The sequence below is a fragment of the Hydra vulgaris genome, chromosome 04 (genome assembly GCF_038396675.1).
Source record: "Hydra vulgaris chromosome 04, alternate assembly HydraT2T_AEP".
Classification (NCBI taxonomy): domain Eukaryota; kingdom Metazoa; phylum Cnidaria; class Hydrozoa; order Anthoathecata; family Hydridae; genus Hydra; species Hydra vulgaris.
This window is the reverse complement of record NC_088923.1, coordinates 7,315,001-7,340,168: the sequence shown is the minus strand read 5'-3', so window position 1 is coordinate 7,340,168 and position 25,168 is coordinate 7,315,001. Positions and strand designations below refer to the sequence as shown.

The 25,168-nt window shown below is 28.4% G+C and overlaps 1 protein-coding gene across 2 annotated transcripts in view; it reads right to left on the bottom strand.

The window, feature by feature from the left end:
• Positions 1 to 10,365: 10,365 nt before the first annotated feature.
• Positions 10,366 to 25,168, bottom strand: part of LOC136079538 (uncharacterized) — a 15,502-nt gene continuing 699 nt past the window's right edge. Inside the window, exons 1-2 of one of the 2 annotated variants that reach the window (XM_065795346.1) lie at positions 19,530 to 19,746; positions 10,366 to 11,834 (exon numbers count right to left, since the gene is read on the bottom strand). In XM_065795346.1, the coding sequence (XP_065651418.1) occupies positions 10,446 to 11,834; positions 19,530 to 19,550 (1,410 nt within the window). In that variant the 5' untranslated portion in view covers positions 19,551 to 19,746 and the 3' untranslated portion in view covers positions 10,366 to 10,445. Of the gene's footprint in view, positions 11,835 to 19,529; positions 19,747 to 25,168 lie in introns of those variants that run through there. The other variant, XM_065795345.1, reaches the window with a different exon arrangement.

The window sequence follows — 25,168 nt, the reverse complement described above, 5'->3', positions numbered from 1 at the left end:
AATAAAAATTATAAAAATAAAACTTGTCAAAAATTAAAAAAATAAAATCTTGTCATATAAAAAATGGATATTGAGTATTTACTTGATGAGCCTGTTCCAGATATATCATCAACAATTTTAACTCCGTCACCTTTTTTATATAGAACATTGACAATTACAAAAGATCAAGAGATTGCAAAATATCTAAGTATTACTTATTATTGTAGAATACGAGGATGGGGATGCATTAAATATTTCATATGAAACTTTACATATGAAATATTGACAAGAAAAAAATATTTTGAAAAATGATATAAAGAAAATGAAAGTTAAAAAAATTATCTTGGTATATAAAAATGGAAAATAAAACGGTGAAAGAATTAAAACAAATCGCTAAAGAGCGAGGAGTTAAATATTATTGTAATATGCGAAAAATCGATCTCATTACAGAGTTATTGAACACACAGATGCAATCAGTTGAACAGATGGGTACAAAGTACCTACTTGATGAGCCTGTTCCAGATATATCATCAACAGTTTTCAGTCTATTACACAAATTAGAAAAGAAATAAATAAAAAGATTAGTTCCCTTGCAGATTGGATTTTATAATATGTTCCTGATAAAATTAAAAAAACAGCTAATGAAAAGATTGATGAATTAAAATCTACAGTTTCAAATTTGTATCAAAAATATGGAATTAGAAATCCGATAGAATTTAAATTATCAGCTGTTAAAAATGTGACAAAACAATTTACAGCTAAAGGAATAAGAGGATATGATGCTATATCTTTCATGAATGCTGCTAAAAACAGTGCAATTAAAATACTAACCGAAAATAGAAAAAATCAAAGGTTTATATAGTTCTCCCTTGTAAAATGGAGCGTACTGATATTAAACTGATATCAGTGTCAATGTATGTGGTTATGAAAATTCAGAAGTTCATATTTTCCACGTATCAAAGAATAATGATAGAAAAAATTTAATAGATTTACTATTAATCTCAAATGGAGAAACGAATCATTACTGTTTAATAAAAAATTTAAGCAGATTACCTTCATCACAAACATCAAATAAACATTGCAAAAAACACTATTGTAGAAATTTTTTGTTAGAATTTAATTCTGAAGAATCATTATCTAATCATAAATCTTATTGTGATACACATGATTCAGTACGTATCGAACTTCCACCACCAAATTTAACAATGCAATTTACTAATCACAATAAATCAATGAGAGTACCATTTGTTGTGTATGTAGACTTTGAAAGTTTTATTAAACCCATTAATACTTGTACACCAAATCCGAATGAATCTCATACTAAACAGTATCAAAAGCATACACCTAGGTTGTTCTGCTACTATATTAAATGTTTTGATGAAAGTTATTTTGAAGGTAAATTAAAAACATTTACAGCTAATAGTGAAGAAGATGATGTTGCGCAAATATTTGTTGACAGATTAGAAGTAGATATTAAAAATTTTTGTAATAGGATCAACTTTAAAAAGGACATAATATATACTCATGAAAATAAGAAAGACTTTAATGAAGCAACTGAATGTCACATTTGTGGAGAATATTTAGGAGAAGACAAAGTACGTGACAACTGTCACATTACTGGAAAATATAGAGGTGCTGCACATAATAGTTGTAATTTAAAATATAAAATTCCAAAATTCTTTCCAGTACTATTTCACAATTTATCTGGATATGATTCTCACTTATTTGTAAAGAAATTATCAGGAGGGAAATTGAGTTGCATACCAAACAATGAAGAAAAGTATATTAGCTTTTCTAGAGAAATTAAAGTGGATGAGTATATTAAAGAAGGAAAGAAATTTGAAGTTAAACGTGAGATTCGTTTCTTAGATAGTTATAGATTTATGCCTTATAGTTTAGACGCTTTATCAAAAAATTTAACAAAAGATCAATGTAAAAATATCATAAAGTTGTATTCTGGTAAAAAGTTCGAAGAATTTTCCATGGATTCGAAGAATCTTAAAAAATTAGATTTATTACTAAAAAAAGGCGTATATCCCTAAGATTGGGTAGACTCTGTTGATAAATTTAATGAAACCCAATTACCTCCAAAAGAATTATTCTTTTCAAAAATTAAACGATGAAGATATAAGTGATGATGAATACTCACATGCACAAAATGTATGGAAGGAGTTAAATTGCAAAACATTTAGAGATTATCATGACTTGTACAACGTTTCAGATGTGCTTTTACTAGCAGATGTTTTTGAAAATTTCAGAGATGTTTGCATGAAAAATTATAAATTCTATCCGGCTTGGTATTACACATTACCAGGATTAGCTTGGGATGCTGCATTGAAGAAAACAAAATTAAAATTAGAACTGTTGAGCGATTACGATATGATACTAATGATAAAGAAAGGAATAAGAGGTGAAATCAGTATGATATCGAATAGATTAGGAACATCTAATAATAAGTAGATGGATGGCGCATATGACAAAAGCAAAGAATCAACATTCATCCAATATCTAGACGCTAATAATCTATATGGATGGGCGATGAGTAAGCCACTTCCAACACATGGGTTTAAATGGATGGATAAAGATGAGTTGAAAAACTGGAAATCAATTCCATGTATACTAGAAGTTGATATAAATTATCCTGAACATCTGCATGATGATCATAATGACTACCCACTTGCTCCTGAAAGGGTAAAAGTAAATAAAGTCAAAAAACCAATTCCAAATTTAAATCATAAGAAAAATTGTGTTATACATTATGAAAATCTAAAATTGTATGAAAGATTAGGTCTAAAGATCACAAAAATTCATATAGGAGTCATGTTTGAAGAAAGAGCTTGGTTAAGTCAATACATTGAGCTAAATACTTATCTAAGAACCAAGGCAACGAATGATTCTGAAAAAGAATTTTTCAAACTGATGAACAACTCAGTATTTGGAAAAACAATGGAGAACATTGAGAACAGAGTCGATGTTAGATTAATAACTAACAGAGATGAAGCTGTTAAATTAGCATCAAGACCAAACTACGAAAGTAGAACAACATTTGATGAAAATTTAAAAGCTATACATATGAAAAGAACTAAATTAATGTACAACAAACCAATTTACTTAGGAATGTGTATATTAGATTTCAGCAAAACTCTAATGTATGAATTTCATAAGAAATTATGATTACATAAAGAAAAAATATGCTGATCGAGCGAAACTATTATTCACAGATACAGATTCATTAGCACATGAAATAAAAACAGAAGATTTTTATGCTGATATTTCTAAAGATGTTAAAAGCAAGTTTGATACAAGTGTGTTTAACTCAAATCACCCAGCAATTAATAATAATGTAGGATTTAAAATTGATCGAAATAAAAAAGTAACTGGAATCTTCAAAGATGAAGCAGGTGGAGCACAAATTGAAGAATTTGTAGGACTCAGATCTAAATTATATTCCTACAAAGTCCATGGAAAAGAAAATAAAAAAAAATGTAATGGAATAAAGAAAAATATTGTTAAAAAGTATATAACACATGAAAATTATAAACATTGTTTATTAAATAAAGTAGATCAAGTTAGGAAAATGAATGTAATAAGATCCCATTCACATGAAGTATATACTGAAGAAATAAATAAAATTGCATTAAGTGCAGACGATGATAAAAGAGTTATTTTAGAAAACGGAATTCACACTTTAGCATACGGACACTACAAACTAAGAGAAAATAAGACAATAGGACAATAGGGCAATTAGGAAAAGAGCCCAAGGAGCCCAAGTGGTTGGGGAGGCCAAAAATTATTTTTTGAGAAAAAAATAATTTATAAGTAAAAATGAGAAATAATTATAAACTTATCAATGTTGAAGGGACAATTTTACCTAATGAACCTTTAACAAATTTTCAATTGTTAGAAGCAGCAAAAAAACTAAAAATAAAACATTTTAGAGGTGTATTTGTAGGAGATCAATTACCAAAAAATGCACAAAGAAAAGAATGTGGAATACTAAATACAGGAGATTCAAGTACAAATGGATTTCATTGGATTTGTTGGTATAAAGATGGTGAAAAAAAATTAAGTTTTGACTCTTATGCACAACCCCCACCTGTCGAAGTTGTTAATTATTTGAAAAGTCCTGTTTATTATAATAGTGATAGAGTTCAATTTGGACACTTGTGTCTCTATGTTTTAAAAAAACTAGATGAAGGATATGATTTTCAGAATATTATTGATAAACTATGGTAATTTTTTTTTCTTTATATATAAAATATCTGTTGTTAAATTCGGACGTACAACAATTTATTCAACTACAAGTCGAGTAGTTTCAAATGGATTAACAGCATCTCAAGCTGATAGTATGTTTATTAGAAGAGATGGACAAAATAATGCAACTTGTGATATTGACATGAATACAAACAAATTATTACAAAAATTATTAAATTATACAAAAAATGTCGACACAATAATATCTAATCCTAGCAGTTTAGAAATAGTACCAAATTCAAGTTTAACATGCATGGGAGTAAAATCCCAGACTCTTGAACCAAATATAGGAACAGCAGTTTTTATTCAAAATAGTGGTTCTGGTATTCTTAGAAAACTATGGTTAGAATTTAAAGGAACATTTCCTAATGGAAGTGTATTAAGTAACGTATTTATTAGGATATATGCAGATAATATCTCTTTTTACAGAAATTTTGGTAAAAATGACTCCATGCCTAGCGTTCCTAATGGTAGAAGGTTAGTAGTAACAATAAACTCTGGTGATGAGCAAGTTGGGAAATCTGGAAGTTTTTCTGAGTTAAAAGGAGTCATTTACTATTATGCGTATTATAAGCAAGTCTGATGTAATAGGACATGTTTTCTTTTACGCTTAAGTTAGATTTCACTTGTGAAATTGATGTAACCATAATATATTAATATATTATAGTTGATATGGTTGAAATATGATATGAGAATATGGGTAGGGATATAGTTGAAAAAAAATGTGCCAGAACGCCCTTTTTATACTATTGGTGCTGGTGGTGTTGGCACTGGCATAAATTTTGCAGGTTGAGATGGCAAAAGTTCAGGTTGAGATAAAAGTTTTTCAAACATATTAGCAATTTGTAATTTAAATTAATCGATTTTCTTGATGATTGGCGCAAACAAACCAGTATTTTGAAGTCAAATGACTATTTGCGTAAGTGTAAAAATTTTACCGGAGCTAAAACGTTTTGCTTGCAGTTTTTTAAAACATTTTTTTGACAAGTTGCTGAACTTCATCTCTGCATAAAACTTTTAAAGTAAATTGCTCCAAACATATTTGACGTGGCAATAAAGTTGGTAACCTGAAAAAATCCCCCCGTAAAAGATCTCCCAAAAGAAAAATTTATACAATTTATGCAAGCTATAAATAAGTGCTGCTACATCGACTATCTTATAGGCTCCTGCTACAAGGAAGTGTTGATACATCAACTATCTTATAGCCAGCTGCTACAAGGAAGTGCCGCTACATCTGCTGAAGGTTTGGCTAGGGCAGGCAGTCTTTTTATTAAAAAAAAAAATTCTGGTTTTGTTTTTAACTTTTTTTTTATTTTGACACTTATGTTTTTATGTATTATTTTGATACTTATGTTAAAAGTTTTTATAATTGTTAAAGGTTTTTTTCTTATATGAAAAGAAAACTTTTGCAATTACTTTTTCTTTTGGGGGGATTTTTTCGTAGGCGATTTTTTCTCGGGGGCATTTTTCCTTGGTGGATTATTTTGGGGGGATTTTTTCTGGGGGGATTTTTTCCTAGAACCAATGAGTTGGTAAGATATTGTTTTTATACAAATAAGTAGAACCCGATAGGTACGTGTCAAGTGTCCAACTACGACTAAAATATGAATACCAATAATTGGTTAACGAAAATTCGATTTATTTATTTAAATAATTTTTTTTTTTTTAATTTTTTTTTTGTACTGACATTTTTTTGATATAAAAATAATGTATGGCGCAAGACGATCTTACACAGTAAGTTTGAACTACTGCCAATTGTTTTACTTATAATATTAACACGCCTATAAAGAGTTGCTACTATTAAATTATATTAAACTTTATTTAAATTATAATTATAAAAACTATAAGAAATTGATTGATTGTTAAGTGAAAGGTTCGCCACCTTTATTTTTGCCAATCCAAATGCGCTGCTTGATCTTTGGTGTATGTTTTTGTTTTTGTTTTTTTGTTTTTTTTTTCCTTAATCAATTTAAAAGTTGAATAAAAAGTTTATTAGAGTTCATTGGTTATTTTAGAGGTAATCACTTATTGCTAATTGGTTATTTTAGAGATAATTTCATTCAACCTCATAGTTATCCGTTTCCATTTTTAACTCATAACCGTTTACCGGAAATAGCAGTTTTAATTTTGAAAAAATAAATAAATATTAGCATAACTATTCTATACTCTATTCCATTCTACCCGCTTTTACTCTACTCTCTATAGATAACTTCATAATAATACCGGTTTACAATTTTCCGTGTTATTGAAATTGAAAAAAAATAAATAAAAAACTCTAAAATGACGTCTTTTTCTGACAAACCTTACTCCCCGTGTCCCTTTTATCTCAACCCCCTTCATCCCTTTTTTTTCATAACGTCCTTTATGGATGACTCCTACTGTAATTTTACACACAGCTTTTATAGCAGCAAATACTAGAATGTAAAAAAGTAGTTACAATAATAATTATTAAAAAAACTCGTCATATTAATGACGTAATTTTTCCTTATCTTAAACATATCGATGAAATTATAATGAAATACCAAGGAAATTGCGTGTTTATACATTTTTTGACATTAATTAATTTAAAAAGTAACATTTTTACAGAAAAAAAATTTTCCTGATAATTTTGAATTGTTTCTAGCCCTATTCTAACAAAAAAAAATTCTTTAAATACTACGCACCGCTCAGAAAATCTGTTAGACTGTTGCTTAACTAGCTTCACGCTCTTCCGCCCACTTCCGCCCTATTCTTTGATAAATTTAATATAAAGATGTAAAAACAAAACGATGTAAATTGTTTTTTACAACAGGGTAACCTGGGGCAAAGCGAGACACTTTTAGGGAGAATGTTCATAACTTGAGAAGAATCACGTTTCACAACAAGAAATTTTGTAGGCCACTAGCACATGATGTGTCTAGTGATTTCTTAAATATTTGTGGTGATAAGTTGTTGCATTGGTACATAATTAAATTCAAAATGACAACAACTACTGTCTCACTTTCCACAAAATTTGGGGCAAAGTGAGTCAGATTTCATTTGACGAAAAAACTAAGCAAAAATATAATTTTCAATAAAATAAAGCAGACTTTTGATAAACTCGATCTGATTAAATATAAGAATGTAAATAAAAACACAAAGGTATCATTTTATAATGTAATTTCTCTAATGCAACTCAAAAAATATGAATATATTAATAAATTTGCTTGCATAAAAAACAAATATTATCTAAAACAAAAAACACAATAGGAAGTAAAACACAATATTAATTGAAAAAATATATATTGAACACAAAGTCTTTTGTTTGTCAAATATTTGAATAAAATACAAAATCTACTTGCATAAAAAAGCAATTTTTCTTTTAAATTAAAAAACATGATAGGAATTAAAAAATAATATCAATAAAAAAATGCATATGCAAAGTTTAATGTAAGTCAAAAAATTTGAATAAAATCTATTCGCAGCGAACGTCATTTAATCTGCAATCTTTGCGTACCCAAACAGTACATACATAACAAGCTATCCAGTCAATTTGGGTACCATTTCACCATTTCCCTTGACAAACTGGACAGAATCATTCCTCTTCATTGCTTACATCTTTTTCGATCAAGCATTTCTTTAATTTTCTTTTCTTTTTGTTTTTTTTTTTAATGTTTTTTTTGTTTAATTTATTGTCATTGTACTTTCCAGTAATTTTTTTTTTCTTATTGTTCTTTTTTTTCTTCCTATTGTTTTTTTCTCATTGTTCTTTTGAAGTAAAATTTTTTTCCTATATGGAGAACTAGTTATAAACTGAGATTTTTCAAATAGTTTTCTTCTTGGAGGATAAAGTCTTGGAATTTAAAGTAGTCTTCAAAAGAACTTGATGAAGTAACCGTGGTCTCTGAAAAGCTTTGCAATGGCTTTAATTTATCATGACACATTAATTCTAATGTAGTCAACTCTGGCTGCTGTAAAATTTTACTTTCTTTTTTGTTATCGCGTTCAAAGTGAATTTCATTAGGAATGGATAATCTGATTTTATCATTATTATCATTTAAAGATGTCCTTGGATATTTATTTTCTAACAAATTCCGATTAAATGGGACAATTCCAGTTGCTCTAAAACTTGAAGTAGCATTTACCGTATTAGCAGCTCTTAAATATGCTTCATTAAAAATTTCTCCAAGATTTTCTGTTTGTATTTGTCTTTCTGAATGGTTTCACATCCATCTCATACATGCTTGATTAAAAAAGGTTTTCAAAGGCTTAAAAAATCCAATGGTTAAATGGTTGAAGTTTATGAGTTGTGTGTGGTGTTAGCGATAGCAAGAACAATCCATTGTCACAAACATAGTCTTTAGTTTTAAGCTTTTGGTATGCGAAGAATGACTGTCAAATATAAGTAAAACTTTGTTGATCAAAGTGCATTGTATATATTTAACATAAAGTTGTACATATTCAAGAAATAAATCAGTATTAACCCAGCCATTTTCTAAGCATCCTTGAATAGTTCCAACTGGAGCATTATCTGTGAGTAATAATTTCTTTTTTTATTGCGCTTAAATATTATCATGGGTGGTACATAATGATTAACAGAATTACATGCACATAAAATTGATGTTGTGACTCCTTTTTCCCACTTGTCACTGATGAAACACGCCGTTTTCCTGTAGATGAGATAACTTTTAATGGCTTATGGACGCATGACAACCCAGACTCATCACAATTAAATATTTAATTTGGCTCAAAGTGATAATTATCTAACAAACTCTCTAAATTAATAAAATAGATTTTAATATTATCTTCGTTCAAACCGAATACTCTTTTTATAGAAATTGCTTAGTCATAAAGCAGGATGGCGTTTTAAGAAGCCTTGCACAAAGTCTTTTCCTGCTTATTTACTATCATTGTTAGAAGGATTCAGAATTAAAATTTTTTTGGAGAAAACTTTTCTACAAGCTTTTCTTAAAGACATCTGCTTCAACTTTACTGCTGTAATAGCATTTTTCATGTCATCATGGTTCCAGTTAGCATGATTAGTTTTTCTCCTGTAGTTTCTCGTTTAAAATATTTGTTCACTAAATGACAACAAAGTTGTTTTATTCTTTTAAAGTTTCTAATAAAGTTATGTTTTACTTTTACATAAAATTCTTTCATAAAATAATGATAGCAAGTTTATAAACTTGCTATTGTAAACGTTTACTATGACGATCTTTTTCAGTAACTAGCGTTGTCGCACTTTCGCCGTAAATGTGAAGTTATATATTTCTTAAATAACTTTGAAAGAAAGTAATCCGACAAAAAAAGAATGGCAGCTGAAAGATAAAAAATAAATGATTACAAATTCAATATGTTTGTTCTGTGGTAAAAAATGGCAGCGCACGTGGATTTTTTCCACAAACAAAAAAAATTAATTTTGATTTATTTAATCAAATTGAAGCAACTTGCGAGCTTCAAACCCACTTTTCTATGTCACATTGTAGGAAAAAACTGATGGAAACTACTTTAAAACATAAAAAGAACATGAAATTTTTAATATAATAAAACAAAATTACTGCATCATTACAAAAAAAACTCTGTGCAAAGCTAGAAAACCTAGTTGTCTCACTTTGCCCCGGTGTCTCGCTTTGCCCAAGGAACCCTAACAATTTATTTAAGATGCTACTAGCTTAATTGTTTATAACACAAAAGAATTCAAATACTCAATTTAAAAATATTTATTTAAGAATAATAAAATAAATTTAGGAATACTTAAATAAATTAAAAATTAGTCAGTAAAAGAAGATACTTCCGTATTACATTTAATAAATATTAAACTAAATTAAAGAAATCCTAATTTTTGAACGAAAACATCATTTTTTCAATTAAATGCTCTTAACATTTGAAAACATTTATTTGTCATTCTATTTTGCTGTGCATACTAAATGTTTAAGACGTCAATATATATATATATATATATATATACATATATATATATATATATATATATATATATATATATATATATATATATATATATATATATATATATATATATACATATACATATATATCTATATATATATATATATATATATATATATACATATATATATACATGTATTTATATATATATATACATATATATATATATATATATATATATATATATATATATATATATTCAAGTTCCAATTTTTAAATCTATTCAAGTTATTTAAGTTATCTACAGGTAATATCTAATAACAACACAACAAAAGCAACAGCAACACTTATATTATTAGTTTTGGATTGATAAAATGTTTTTTTCTGAAAATAAACAGAATTGCAATAACTACCATAATGACGATGTACAATGTTCCAAATATGGCAACATAATCAAAAATGAACGCGGAAAAAGAAAAAGCCATCAATGCTCCAGCAGTAAAGCTTGAAGATCGAACACTATCTACAAATGTCAGAACATTTGAATTTACCATTTTAGAAAGCGTACTTACAAAATACACATCTGTAATTATAGGTGAACCTGCATAACTTGTCATATAAACAATACTCATTAAAATGTTTAAAGCTTTGTTATCGGGAATATATGAAAGAATTATAAAACCTGCGCTAACGATGCAAAAACCTACTAAGCTTAAAATTGTTATTATCATCATCTTTTCATCAGAAAACGGTTTATATATAATTCTTATCAACATGATTGCGCAGATTCCACTTACTCCAAAATAACAGATATTTATTTCCGTCACCGAAAGGCTCATTTTCTCAATAATTAGTAGCGGTAGCCAAATGTCTGTGTTAATAAAAAAAAATGCTATAAAAAAGTTTGAAAACAAAACCAGTGCTGAATCAAAGCTAAAAAACAATACTTTTAAAATCGCTATTACGCTATGTTGATTTGAATTTATTGGTTGAAGTACTGCTGTTTTAAGTACGGTTGCTTCGTTTTCCCTGTCGTCTTCTAATAATGGTAGTATATCATCGATATGTAACTCATTTATTTTATCAATTGAAGAAGTGTTTTTATCAAGGGTTTTGTAATCAAGCTCTTTAGAAATATCATACACCATTGTCATTGAAAGAATCTCCATAATAAAACACAAAATACTCAAAAAAAGCCCAGGAAAATTTACGTATAGTAAATGCCAGTCACCGATAAAAAAATTTATATTTTTAAAAAAGAAGTTTATGCCCGGGCCTAGCATGAACCCAAAATATAACATCATTGATAAGATTGATAGCTTTGAATTTATTTCATTTGCTTGGTAACTGCGAATTGTTTCGCTGTAAATAATAGATTTTAATGCTCCACCAAAGCCAGATAAAACTCTTCCTCCAATTAAAAATAACGATGAAAAGGGAAGACTGTAAATCACATTCCCAGTAAGCATACACATGTTGCATACTAAAAAACAAGTATTGATGTTTCGACGTCTATCGACATATCTTCCAACAAACGGTGTTGTTATAGTAGATGCAAACATATATGACACAGAAACAAGACCATAAATTAGTTTTGGATTATTTGTGATAATCATTTCCTTTATATACGACCATAATGTTACAAGAGTAAGACTCCATTCCATTCCGATAATAATCATTTGAATAGAAAACGCAATAAAAGTATATTTTCTTTTCTGCAACAATTTTTTGTGCTTCTAAAGTAAAGTTTAAATTATTAACATAACATAATAGCGTAGAAATAAGTATCAATTATTACTTGTTTTTATACTGTTGTATAAGTAATATTTATGAATTAATGAGTCAAATGTTTTTAAGTAATCCTTATAAAATACAACTCAAACATAAGAAATATTTGTTTAAAAACATTGCATAATGGCGTCAAATTGTAGATGCTACCAAAACGAGGTAAAAAAGTATACTTTGAATTATTAAACAAACCGAAAACCTTAAAGTCTTTTTGATTTTAAAGTATGTTTATTTATGCTATTATAGAATAAAGATAATGTTGAGATTTTTGAATTTAGATGTGCTATTATTTTTTAAAGCAGCATTATTTGATATTTAGGAAAAATATTTTTCAGATATATTTAAAATAACAAATTTTAAACTTAGGTATATATGTCTTTACTAAATGATCATGATTTTCAAAAACTTTCTGTGGTTGGAGCCTTGGAACAACAAAATCGAAAAAAACGCGCATCCCTTCTCCCCGATTCCTAATTGTGAAGTTTATTTATTATTATTTTAAGCAAAGATTATATGCACTCATAGATTTCAAATTTTATCATAAAAGATTTTAGTATTTGAAAATTATGGCAAAGTAAAGTTTAATACATTTAAAAAATAATAATAATTTTGAGAAGTTTTAGTGATTTACTGAATTAAGGTAACTCTTGAAAATATTAACATGATTATCGGCAAAATTTAATTAAAAGTAAATTTCTGATCTATTTAATTACAAAATTTTTAGTTTTTAATGATGTATATAATGAATAAGTTTTTTCAACAAATGTTGCCAAAATAATGATACAATTTTAAACTAGAAACTTTTTATTTTCGCTAGAAACCTAGCAATATGCAATTTCCCTAGAAAACTGGCAGTATGCAAACGCCAAATCAAATGCAGCTGGGTACAGTTTTTGAATTATTTTTTGAGACTTTACTTTAAATCCACTTAAAGTGACAACTAGTTTTTGAAACTTAAAAGGATAACAATTTTTAATTTTCAAAAATGCTTTGGCTTTTAAAGTTTCGATAAAAGTTATTCCAACTGACTTTAAAGTAAAGCCTTAAAAAGTTTCTAGAATTGTATTAAGCTGTATTTTATAGGGCATTTCCATGTTGCTAGAGGCTTTCAAGGGAATAGTGAAATCACTTTGCATGTCTTTACAATATTACATTACCTGATACACATTAAGTAAAAGTGTATATTTTCTATAAATATTTATATTTATTTTCAGTAAATATTTATACTTATTTTTTATAAATATTTGTATTTATTTTCTATATATATTTATTATTTATATTTATATAATAGATATATTGTACCGAATTTAACAAAACATTTAAAGTTATTGTTGTCAATTTTAAAAGTATTCATTTTATAAAATAGTCTTTTGAAAAAAGAACTTTAATATAAAACATTTGATACGGAAGATGATTGAATCAAAACCAATCCCGACATCTTAATTTTAATTCACTTCCAACATGTTTGAAAGCAACCACTATTAAACTGGCAGTTACGAAACAAAGAATAGAGTTAAAGAACAAGGAAAAGGTTTTATATCATTCAGGGACAGGTACACTAAAAGGATGTGACTTTGCTAAATCATAATTCAAACAAGAATGAGTTTTAACTGATAGAACTAAAGATGATATCTTCTTTGAGCAGCAACCATAATTTGTATTTGTAGAAAGGAAAAGAGATGCCATTTTATCACAATGGGAGAGAGGCTTAAGCTTCGTAAATAAAACAGGTAAAAGAATGCGTTATTTTTGGACCTTGTCAGCGAAAAAGATATTTGTAGAGATAGAGAACGAAATCAGTAGTAAAGTGATGCTAAAAACAATAAAGAGAAGCAACTTTCGCAGATATTAATTTTGCAATTGATTGCATATATTGTTTCCATGAGAGGTCAATAGTAATCAATAATCCAAGAAGATGTAAAAATAAGGACTCAGTTCAGTGAGAGGGTTGCAATTCTTTAAAATACAAATGTTGACAATATTGCGATAGTTGTTTTCAGTATATAGCTGAGTTTTGTCAGAGTTAAAGTTCACAAGCCACTGCAAGCAACCAGATGTTAGAAAAGGATGATCAAGATCAGCTGCTTGTTCCAAGCGATGAAAAAGAGAAGACTTTTTGACATGACAATTGAGGTTTCATCAAATAAAGCCAGATCATTTATGTGGATAAGAAACAATACAGGATAATAGATAGAACCTTAGGGTACCTGAAAACAGTAGAAGAGTGTTGGCTTTTTAGAATGACTTTAATGAAGCGGTTAAAATTAATTCATTTGATAATCTCATAATTTTTCACAGATGCATTATATAAAGCAAACTTGTGAAGAAGAACAGTAGGCTAGACTTTATCAAAAGTTTTAGATATGTCAATAGTAATTGCTTTGCCTCGCCGACTCCATCTAAGAGCAGTTAGTAAATCAATCGTAAAACGAGAAGATAGAAAACCATATTGATTGTCATAAAGTCAGTTATTTGACTCAAAATGGGATGTTAGAAACGTGTTGATTAAAGACCTTGGTGTTTTATATTGCAGCTAAAAGAAGAGAGAAGACTGATTTGAAAACAGTTTGAGGGGTCAGAAGTGATTTAAATGTCTGACAATTGGTTAACTTGTTTAACTGGATTGGTAGAAAGAGTATGGTCATTAAATTCAAGAGCCAATTATAAATCTTATGGTCATACTTATCCTGCAAAAAAAGTCCCATAAGTAAGAGATTTTAGACTTACCATTGTTAAAGACATTGTTAAAGATTTTCCAAAAGTCTCAAGAGACTATCTACTGAGATAAGATAAAAGATTTAAAAAACTAGCCATAATAAAGCTTAACTTCAAACAGCAACTTTTTTAATTGACTACTTGCAATAACAAATAAACCTTATAAATAGCTATAACAGGTATAAAAAAAGGTATGAGCTAAGTAATAAAATGAGGCTTGACTTAGAACTAACTATAAGGGGTAGAGTCTTTCATACCTGTTTCAATCCAGGAAGATATGCATGAGAAGCAATTATCAGAGGAGAGGTATTATAAATTAGCCCAAAGACTCTTTCATAAAAATCACATAAAGAAACTCAGTCAGCTTTAGGGTAGTAGTAAGTAGTGTCATTATAAGGTGAGTCCAAAGCAGAAGTACGAGATGAAAGGTTCATAGAGGTCATTGCATGGTTGGAACCATCTAAAAGAGCTAGGAGAAATTGAACATAAGCTAGTGTTACAGACACAACACAAACCAAGGAGTGAAGTTAGGTGATTAGAGTTGTCGGTAAAACAAGTCACAAAGTTTTTTTTTGAGTAAGAAATTAAGATATACAAAGTTTATTAGCTTTAAAGCTGTTAGGGTCAGTGGAGTTAGAGCCAAGCTATTCATTGTGATAAGCATTATATATGGGCTTTGTTTAAGTTAAAAAAGAAGTTGACTCGTTCATTAATAGAACATAGCATCCAAAGCAATGAGCTCCCCAGTTGTCTCAGTGCTACTAATTAACCAAAAATCATAACTTAGGGCTCCTCATGTGACCTCGACAATGCACAACAATAGCACTAACAGCTAAACCATCAATGCGCTACTTAACACTGTTAATACCATAATATTTTACAGTTGTTAATGGAATCAGCCTCTTTAATAGCTTCGACTGAGTTCAGGAAACCTTACTACCAGCCGGCTTTAGAATCATTAAACTGAGTCTTAGAGCTGTACCCTCATTAGGAGACTACAGGAAGAGTTTGTTGTCACTATCAAGAAGCCACATGTAAAAATCTTTAAGTAGAGTCTAGAAAGGCATTCATCATCCTAGACAGGAAACAGTTAAAATAAATTTACATATTTGCCTGTAAAATTTGAATATATTTTAAAAAGCAGCAGGGTATGGGACAAGTCGTACTGGGCTACATTATATCAGTAGTGGGGTGATCGTGATGATCTTAATCTGACCTGATCTTAAAAACTTCAAACGAGATATTTTGAAAATGTATAAGTTAAAACATTACATTTAATAAAAATACTAGAAATTATGGTGAGCATCAGTTTTATAGTTGGTGACACTATTTGGTAACTGAGCCCACACTATACCAGAGGGTATAGTAACTTATGGGTGAGCAAACAACGTGCTAGAGGTTTACACAGAACACAAACATACATATATTGTAAACTACATGGGATCTTACACAGTAACTTAGATACCTTCAATTATTTAGAAGAAACAATCGCTATAAACATAACAGGTATTGATGACAGGAAGTACATTTCTTCTAGCCTTTGCTTAGAAAGCAAATAATGCAACACAGCAGGACATGGAACAGGTTTCACTGGAATATATATTTCCAGTAGTAGAGTGATTATCATAACCATGCGTGTGAGCTAAAACATAAAAGTATTTTCAAATTTTTGCAAGTTTTGAGTCTGTTCTAGCTTGCGCCATATTTCAACCATTTTAAACAAAAAACAGACTGATTTTTTATGTGTAACTAGTTTTTTATGTGCAACATGAATTTTTCTAGCATTGTAAACACATACTTTGATACCTGATTAAAAAAAAATTTTGATTGTAAATGGAGAAAACTATTTTGACAGTATTTTAAAATTTTTTTGAATGCTTTTATGTACTTATGAAAAGAATTAAACAAAAAAAAGATTTTTAACCGATATGTAGCTATGCATAGTTACATAGTTATAGCCACACATGGACTTCACCAATGCTATACCTTATGAAGATGTGTCAATATATAGTTAACATATGCTTTCTACACGTGAGCCACGTAAAAACTTCACGCACAAATAAATTGTGACATTCATTTATTTATTTTGGTTTTCAGTGGTATAAGCATTTGAGCCACACATGTACCACACCAACGCCGTCTCACAAACAAGAGTGGTAACCATATGGATCACATATGCTTACCACTAATGTCCCATTTGAGTTGTTATAACCACCTATTTGATAAAGAAAAGTGGTACATATATGATCAATGTGCAGTTTTTATATATGCTCAACATTAAAATTTCCATCCTTCGTGTTCAGGTAATATCCTGCTACCTTTTGCTTCAAATATGTTTCCAGTCAGAGGCGGACTGACAAGCTAAATTTTGGAGATTTAACTCACTGGGTTGGTCAAAAATATTTTATTATTAAGGGACACCGTGTCAAGATGAAGAGCGGAGCAAGATGAAAAATAATAACAATAAATTTGTGGCAGTATTGGACTGCTGGCTCTCCTATAGGCTGTTCATTGAAAAATTATATAGAGATGCTGTATTCTCCATTTTTGTATTAGTAGTGAAGTTTTTGTTGATTACCGTGCCACGATATAATTTTTGAGCATGTGTAAATAATCTCTGCTACAGATACAGCTATTTCATTTCCCTTTAACAACTGCTACAAATATAGCTATTTCAATTTGGCTTTAACATTTATAAGTAATTTGGTTTAAGTGCTACCTATTTCAAAAAAAAAGCTTAATTAATTGCCTTCCTTTATGGCAAGGAAAACAAATATTTAAAGATGCAGTCCGGGGCAAGATGATGGGGACAAGTTGGCAAGCTTGTCATCTTGCCCCGGGTTTTGGAGTTTATTAAACTAACCATGATTATGATTCAGATGCTGCTGTAAAAAAAAAGAAAATGTGAGGATAAATTCTGAACAGATTTTAAGAAAAATATTAAATTGAATCTTGTAATTAATTAACCTAACCTCTTGGTTTAAATCCTCTTATTAAATCTCTATTCAAATATGTAAAATCTGAGTCCTGAAATTTTTTTTACTAAAACGTTAATTTTTATTTCAGGAGATCCTGGTATATGGAAAAATATTTTATAGAGGAAGTCTTTAATGCGCAGCAAGAAAATTTAAAATCCTACATAACAGCAATGGACTTGATGTTTTTTGAATTTACAAAAAAACAGTGTAAAAGTATAATTTTTGACTTTGCTGAGGAATTAGATATTTCGCATTCAACAAGAATACAAAGATGGCAGGAAAATATCGGCTGGATAATTTTATAAAAAAAATTAAATTTAGTGTACGCAAACCAGATGTAACATTGATTGTCAGAGCAATGGGTTTCAATAAACCAAGCGTAGATAAGATTTTCAACATTTTAAGGGAGTAACGGACAAAATATAAATTCCCTACTTCTTCAATCTACAATGCAGATGAAATAAGTCTGTCTACTGTGCCTAATCAGCTACCCATCATTCTCAGTTCTACATGATCTAAAAGGGTTTCTAAAATGGTTTCAGCAGAGAGAGGAAAAATGTAACTATAATTTGTTGCAACTATCTTTTACCTGTCACCTTTTCTAATTTTTCCAAAAAACTTATGTTTCCTAAACTTGTGGAAAGAGTCCCACCAGGAACTGTTAGCCACTGTAGAGATAACGGCTAGAGCAACAATAAAATATTTTTAATTATTTTTGGAGAACTTTTATCTAGACGTGAAACCAAGCAAAGAATCTCCTGCTCTTTTGATTATTGACATACACAAAACTCAATAACGTTGGAGGCTATATTATAGAGAAAAAAACAACATCATAATTGCGTTGCAGCCTCACACATCACATCGTCTCCAGCCCCTTGATGCGTTATTTTTTTGGCATATCAAAGACCTACTTTTGCAATGTCACAACTTTATAGTCGCTCAACCAGGGCAATATAACACAGACAAATGTATTGGCGATTTTTTAAGCACCACTTATTTGAGCAGCTACAGTTGGAAATGTCGTTAATGGGTTTAAAGAATGTGGTAACGAGCTTAAAAAATCTTTAACTATTTTCTGTGTTTTCATTTTGCCCAAAGGTCATCTTGCCCCAGTATGGGGTAAGATGATGATTTGTTAAGGTTGTGAAAAAAATAAAATTATCTTTTATTTTTATTAATTGAATACCTAGATGTTAGTATATTTAAGATCACAAAGGGCTTAAAATTAATTTTACATAAACATGATAAAGTTAACATGTTCATGTAAAATTAATTTTACTATCCTTGAAAATAAATTAAAAATTATCAACATAGTTTTCTTGCCCCGGTCTCCCCTATATAACAATTTTTAACTTCAATTCTAAAAATCAAAAGCTGTCAACAAGTAAAACAAAAATAATTCTAGTCAACTGTTATTGTTTCTATTTAATTGATTTTAAACTAAAACTTTAGGAAACTTCAAACGGTGTTCCACATTCACTATTTAATTGAATTACATTCGATTGCATGTCCAAATTAAATTAGGTAACTTAATTCTACTAGTTTCCTAAGACTTTGGAACTTGTTTACTAGTTTCTTATAAACAAGTAAAAACCTTTGATTAAATTCATTTAAAAAAAGTTAATCTCGCTTGCCAATCAGATTTAAATAATTTGAATTATAGTAAAAAAAGTATAACAACAAAAATTAGTTTATTATCATTATTAGTTTAAAAATTAGTTTACCTCTAATATTTTTTTAAAGTTTGATCGTTTACTCACATTTATATTGATATCTTATATATAGGGTTCTCATACTACAAATTCCCCCAGAGATCTTTGAATTTTAAAGCCAAAAATAAGGTTCTGGAGAATTTCAGAGAAAATTAAGAAACCTCCTCTTTTCGTAGGTTTCTATAAAAATCTTCTATTAAATACTTAAATTATTTCACAAATGAAGAAATATTCTTACATTGTAATCATTGTTATCCATAACTTGATTTTTTAAAAAGGCGATTTATGTCACTTTCAAAATAAACGACTCTCATATAGAATTGAGAGCAAAAATATTATTAAATGTAAAATCATCTTAGACACCAATTTATTGCTAAAACAATACGTATTTTTCTCTCTCAATTGCATAAAATTTAAAAATGCGCGCGCATTCAAACTCGTGAACACGATGACCATGAACATTAAGGTTAAAAGGTATTTCAGATGCTACTACAAAAAAATTTATTCTTTAAAATATTATTTTAAGTTTAGCTTAAAAGGTCAAAGGTTTCACAAGTTGGTAAATGTTTAATAGGTATCACAATCCTAAGATTGTTATTGTTAAAAGATATTTTAATCAAAGCGTATTACATTTAGAACATGAGTTTTTTTTTTTGTAAATACCTTTACACACCTTTAAAAAAATGACACAGTAAATGGTATTGTAGGCCTAATTAGTTTTTGATGCATCTATTTCTGGATGTTTCCAATTTAAAATTTCCCGCTGTGATTAAGCAATACACGGATTTATAGTCTCAGTTCTGTTCCGCAAATTATCTCAAAATTGTTTAGAAAAGTAAAAATAATTAAAAATTTGAGAAGATTTGAGAAAAAAAATTTGAGATACAGAATATGACATATTGATATTACTTTGATATAAAATGTTTGACATAAAACTTTTTTAACGCTAAATATATTTCCTAGCCAAATTTATCACTAACTTAAGTTCGAAATATTTATCTTACTAAACAATTTTGTGATAATTTACGGAACGGAACTGAGACTATAAACCCGTGTATTAAGCTGAAGCTAAATAAAACTAAAGCAAAAACTAAAAAAAGCTATTAAAAATTAGAGACTAAATGAGACTATTTAAAAATAGAAACAAAAGAAAGTTAATAATAATAATGACGACAGACCTGGATATTTAACATTCAGACCATGTTTTTTTTGTTTGTTTCTTTGTTATTTTTTTTTGTTTGTTTTTTATTAAATATTGTTTTGTTTTAGGTGCTAGAAATATCAACCTTAACACAACAAAACACACAAAATGTTTCAAATCAGTTGCGTCTACAAAAACTATCCAATTATTTTTACAGCCTAAACAAGTCAGCCTACTTCAGAAAAAAGTTCCTGCTACAGAAGGTACATTGGCATTTCATATAGTAAGTCATCACCAGTCTTTCAATTCAATAGATTATGTCAATATATTGCACGAAACTGTGCAATTGACAAAATGCCAAAGAATTTACATGTGTATGAACAAAATCAGAAGCAGTACCTAAGCAAATTTCAAATATGGATCAAAAATGGATTACTTTGCCGTGAATAACATCAACACTAACATTGGAGGTAAAAACTCGTGCACTAATGCGTATAGCTTTCTGAAAAGAGTCCTCAACCCTAAGATGTTGAAATCTAGATGACCTGCTTATGTTTTGCACAACTGTATCCAAAATGTTTTGTACAGATGACTTCCCATTAATTTAGAGTCAATTATTTTGAAAATATTTAATTACTTCTCAATATATACAGTAAGAACTAAAGAACAAGTGTACTTTTGTAATTTCGTAGATGTAGAATGCAAGAAATTGTTATACCTCTTAAACATGAGGTCGTTGTCTTTGTTTTCTTGTGTAAATAGAGTCTTACAAATATAACTAGCTCTAAAATCCTATTTTCAATCTCAGGAATCTGTACCTGTTATCATTAAAAATTTATTAAATGATTGTTTAAATGAGGCTAGACTTTTTTATAGCTTTTTTTTTTTTTTTTTTTTTTTTATGAATGTATTCCATGAGAGAACTGGATATCAAGAGAATGAGAAGAATAGTTTAGCTAAAAATCTATATCCAAGAAGAAATTCTTGAAATTCTAAGTGACAGAAAAAGTAATTAAATTTGTTTAAAGCCTTTAAAAGTTTAAAATATTTTCAAGAAAATGAAATATAATAAATGTTGCGATAAATGTAGTGCTGTATCTGTTGAATTTTTTGAATGTATATGAATGTATTCTAACAAGGGCTCAATTATGTACCATAATAAATAGCCGTATGAATAACAAGAGTTCAAAGCTTTCATTTGAATGATATTGGACAGTATTCCTTTTTGGGATTAGGTTGAGAATTCGATTTTATTTGTAAACAAAGAAGCTCTTTCTCAAAATAATGAATCATTGTTCCATGATCAAAATTCAAACTTTGTGAAGTTTATAAAAAGTCATAAAATAAAAGTGAAAAAAATTGTGTAAGAAACGAAGGAAAACAAGATAAACTTAAATTACACAATAAGTGAAAACTTTTTAACTATACTTGCTTCTAGCATTTTAGTAATTTCCCAGATAAACTATGTGGTTCTGAACTGTTGAAATAGTGCAATTTTTTATTGCATTCCAAGCCCCAAAGCCTTTGAAATGCGATTGTTTTATTTAATGTCTTATTATGTTTTGTCAATGTCTTGTGGTGGAGAAAAGAAAGAAAAAGATTGTCAGTAGAGTTATATTTTAAAATATAACTTTTAATTATAGTCCTGTCAAGCGTTTTATGAATATCTGTTATCATACAAGGACTTATCAAAAAAAAATATTTGGTATGATCTATCTTTTAATCCCTGTTTATTGTTCTTGCTCTGTTTTTACAAATGAATGGTCCAATGAAAGTGATAATGATTTCAAAATTATTCAGGAAAATTTTATTAAACACATTATTATATCTTATCTATGTATATTCAACATAACTTTATATTATTTAACAAATCCTGATAATGGCTAGGGGTTTACCGAATTGGAAATTTTGAATTCCGGCCGGAACAAAAGTTATATTTAAATAATATTTTACCTTCAAAATTTAAAGTGACAGCATGTAATTCAGTATTGTGGCTACATAATCTATATTTATAACCTATAATATATATATATATATATATATATATATATATATATATATATATATATATATATATATATATATATATATATATATATATATATATATACATACATATATATATATTCGATTTTTGTTTCATTTAAATCTAATATGCTGTTTTTATTTGTTTCTTATAATTTTATTTATCGAAAGTTTAAACCTGCGTAATATTCATATTTAAAATTATTTCTTTGTTTTCTATTTTTCCATTTAGGTTAAGTTTGAAATATTTACAGTATTAGGCATGATAGATTTTTTAGCTTATAAAAATTTAGGTAACGTTTAAAATGAGACTATTCTCAGAGGCAGGTAACATTTTTGATGAAAAAAAAGCTAGTTTGCAGCCGAAAAACTGGATACCAACTCTTTTTGCACCACAATGTCCCTGAACTTGTAGAAATCCTTACATAATTGATTACTGCGAATAAAATTACTTTGTTTGAAATTTTGTATTTTTTACCTAGGTTTAACTATAGTTCTTCATTGCCCTGTAATACAATGATCTTTTAATTTTATTTACACTGTCTGTGTCGCATGGTTTAAAAAAAAGTTAAATAGTAAAAAAAGTTAAATATTAAAAAAAAGTTAAATAGTAAAAAAAGTTAAATAGTAAATTTCGGCATTCCTGCCTTAAAGTTAGTAATTCCGGCCGAAACCGGAATGACCTAAAAGCTACAAATTCTGGTCGGAATTCCGGCCAGAACGGAATTCCCTAATGATGCCTCAAACTCTGGTTATTTGCATGACAAACATTAGAAAAAACTAAACCTTAAAAAAACTACTAAACGTTATCGTTGCTTTTTATATTATTTTAAGCTTTTATATAAATTTAATATTTATTCGATGGCATTGATAAATTTATACTTCGCGTACGAATACATTCCAACTTTGTCTTTTAATTAGGTTAATGAGCTAAAAAAGAATTAAAATAGATTGCGTTAATCAATTAGCAAATACAATTAGAGGCGTTTATGTTAATGAAGGTGGAATTAAGAGCTGTTGGAAGAAGTTAATTCTAACGAAATATTGGAATATATGAAAAGTTCTTCATTAATGTTAAAATTACTAAGTTAATTAAAAAGTATAAAAAATGTTAAATTTTTTTTAATACAAACTAATCCAGTCATTCTTGTTATATAAACCTGCTGTAAAAATAAAGGTATAATTTTTTTTTTGACTCATTACGTTTTAAAGCACGTTTAAAGAACGTTGCTTACTAAATCCTCTGATATTAACCAGTAATCATATATATAGATGAGTTAAAATTGCTGTCAGTTTTTTATGGTTTTTGAAAGAATATATATGATTTTTATATAACCAATATATTTATTGATACAAGTTAGCCTATTAAAAATTATTTTTGAATCTCTTTGGGTCAAACCCACTCTAGTCTGCCTTTGTTTCCATTTTTACTGAATAGGCGATTGCCTTTAAAGAGTGAAGGAGGTGCGCAAAAAACTTTCTATAATATATTTAAACAATCCCACTCGTAAAAAATCCCAAGATTTAAAAAAAACTACAGGGTAGAGTTTTGATTTTTTGAACAGAAAAGTTTTTTACATTTTCAATTGATAATAGCTATGTACAGTCCAATATCAAACAAATTCATCGCCTTTATTAGAAGAAATGTGGTAGCATGCGACCTGCCACTTATTAAGCATTTATTCTTTTTGACAATGTTGAAAGACTTCATTCATGTTGAAACATGAATTATAAACTATAACTTAAAGTTATATTAAAAAATATTAAAAGACTTAACATTATACTAATGTTTCAAGTCTAATGCTAAATCTAATTAAAATAATTCTTGTTCATCTAATAAATTATAGAGAATTTATAAAATAAAAGTATGAAAAATGGATAAATAATCATTAATGTGACAAACGGCAATTAAAATCATCAAATCAAACAACAACAACAACAAAAATAGGAATTTTTCTTTTAGCAAATTTACCCCCAAAAAAAAGGCTGCAAGAAATCAATAACTTTTTTGGAAGTAAACTGAAAGCAAAAAAGAGAGCTGAAAAGGAAGAAAGCGATTGAAAGAATTCTTAAAAAACTTCAAATTGTAAATATAAAGGTAGATCAACCATCGCTTCAATTTACAGATCAAAATTATTCTTGGATTTCTGAAAACGGCTGAGAAAGTTATTTTAAAGTTTAAATGTCTCAAGCATACAGTATGTTGAGATCCATCTGGTTGAGACAATTCAAGTTTTACTCTGGTTTTTTAACTGTTTTTAAATTTCCTTCAGCTTTTTTACAGCTCTGGATGAGTGGTGGAAAACGTTCGAAAAACCACAACTGATCTACTTGACTTATTCTCTGAAGATTTTGAGAAAAAATCTAAGAATAAAGCATACTAGATGTAAAGTATGTGTTAAGCATATTAGATGTTTATTCTCCGAATGTCACTCTCTATTGACAGATGCAAAAATAGTTGCATTATTAGTTAACTATGTATGATCCTTTTTATTCAGATTTTCCCAAGTTCGAAGCTTCATTAAAAAAAACTTGCTGATATTATTTGTCTTCTTTGAGATTCAAAAAAATGTGTAACATATCTAGTTTCATACGTCGGTTATTATTAAGTTTAATGTTGGAGATATTTTTTTGTTAAGCTTGGCATGCCTAATAATTATGCTTTAGTAAATAATGAATTTAACAAGGATATTCAAAGATTAGCATCAAAG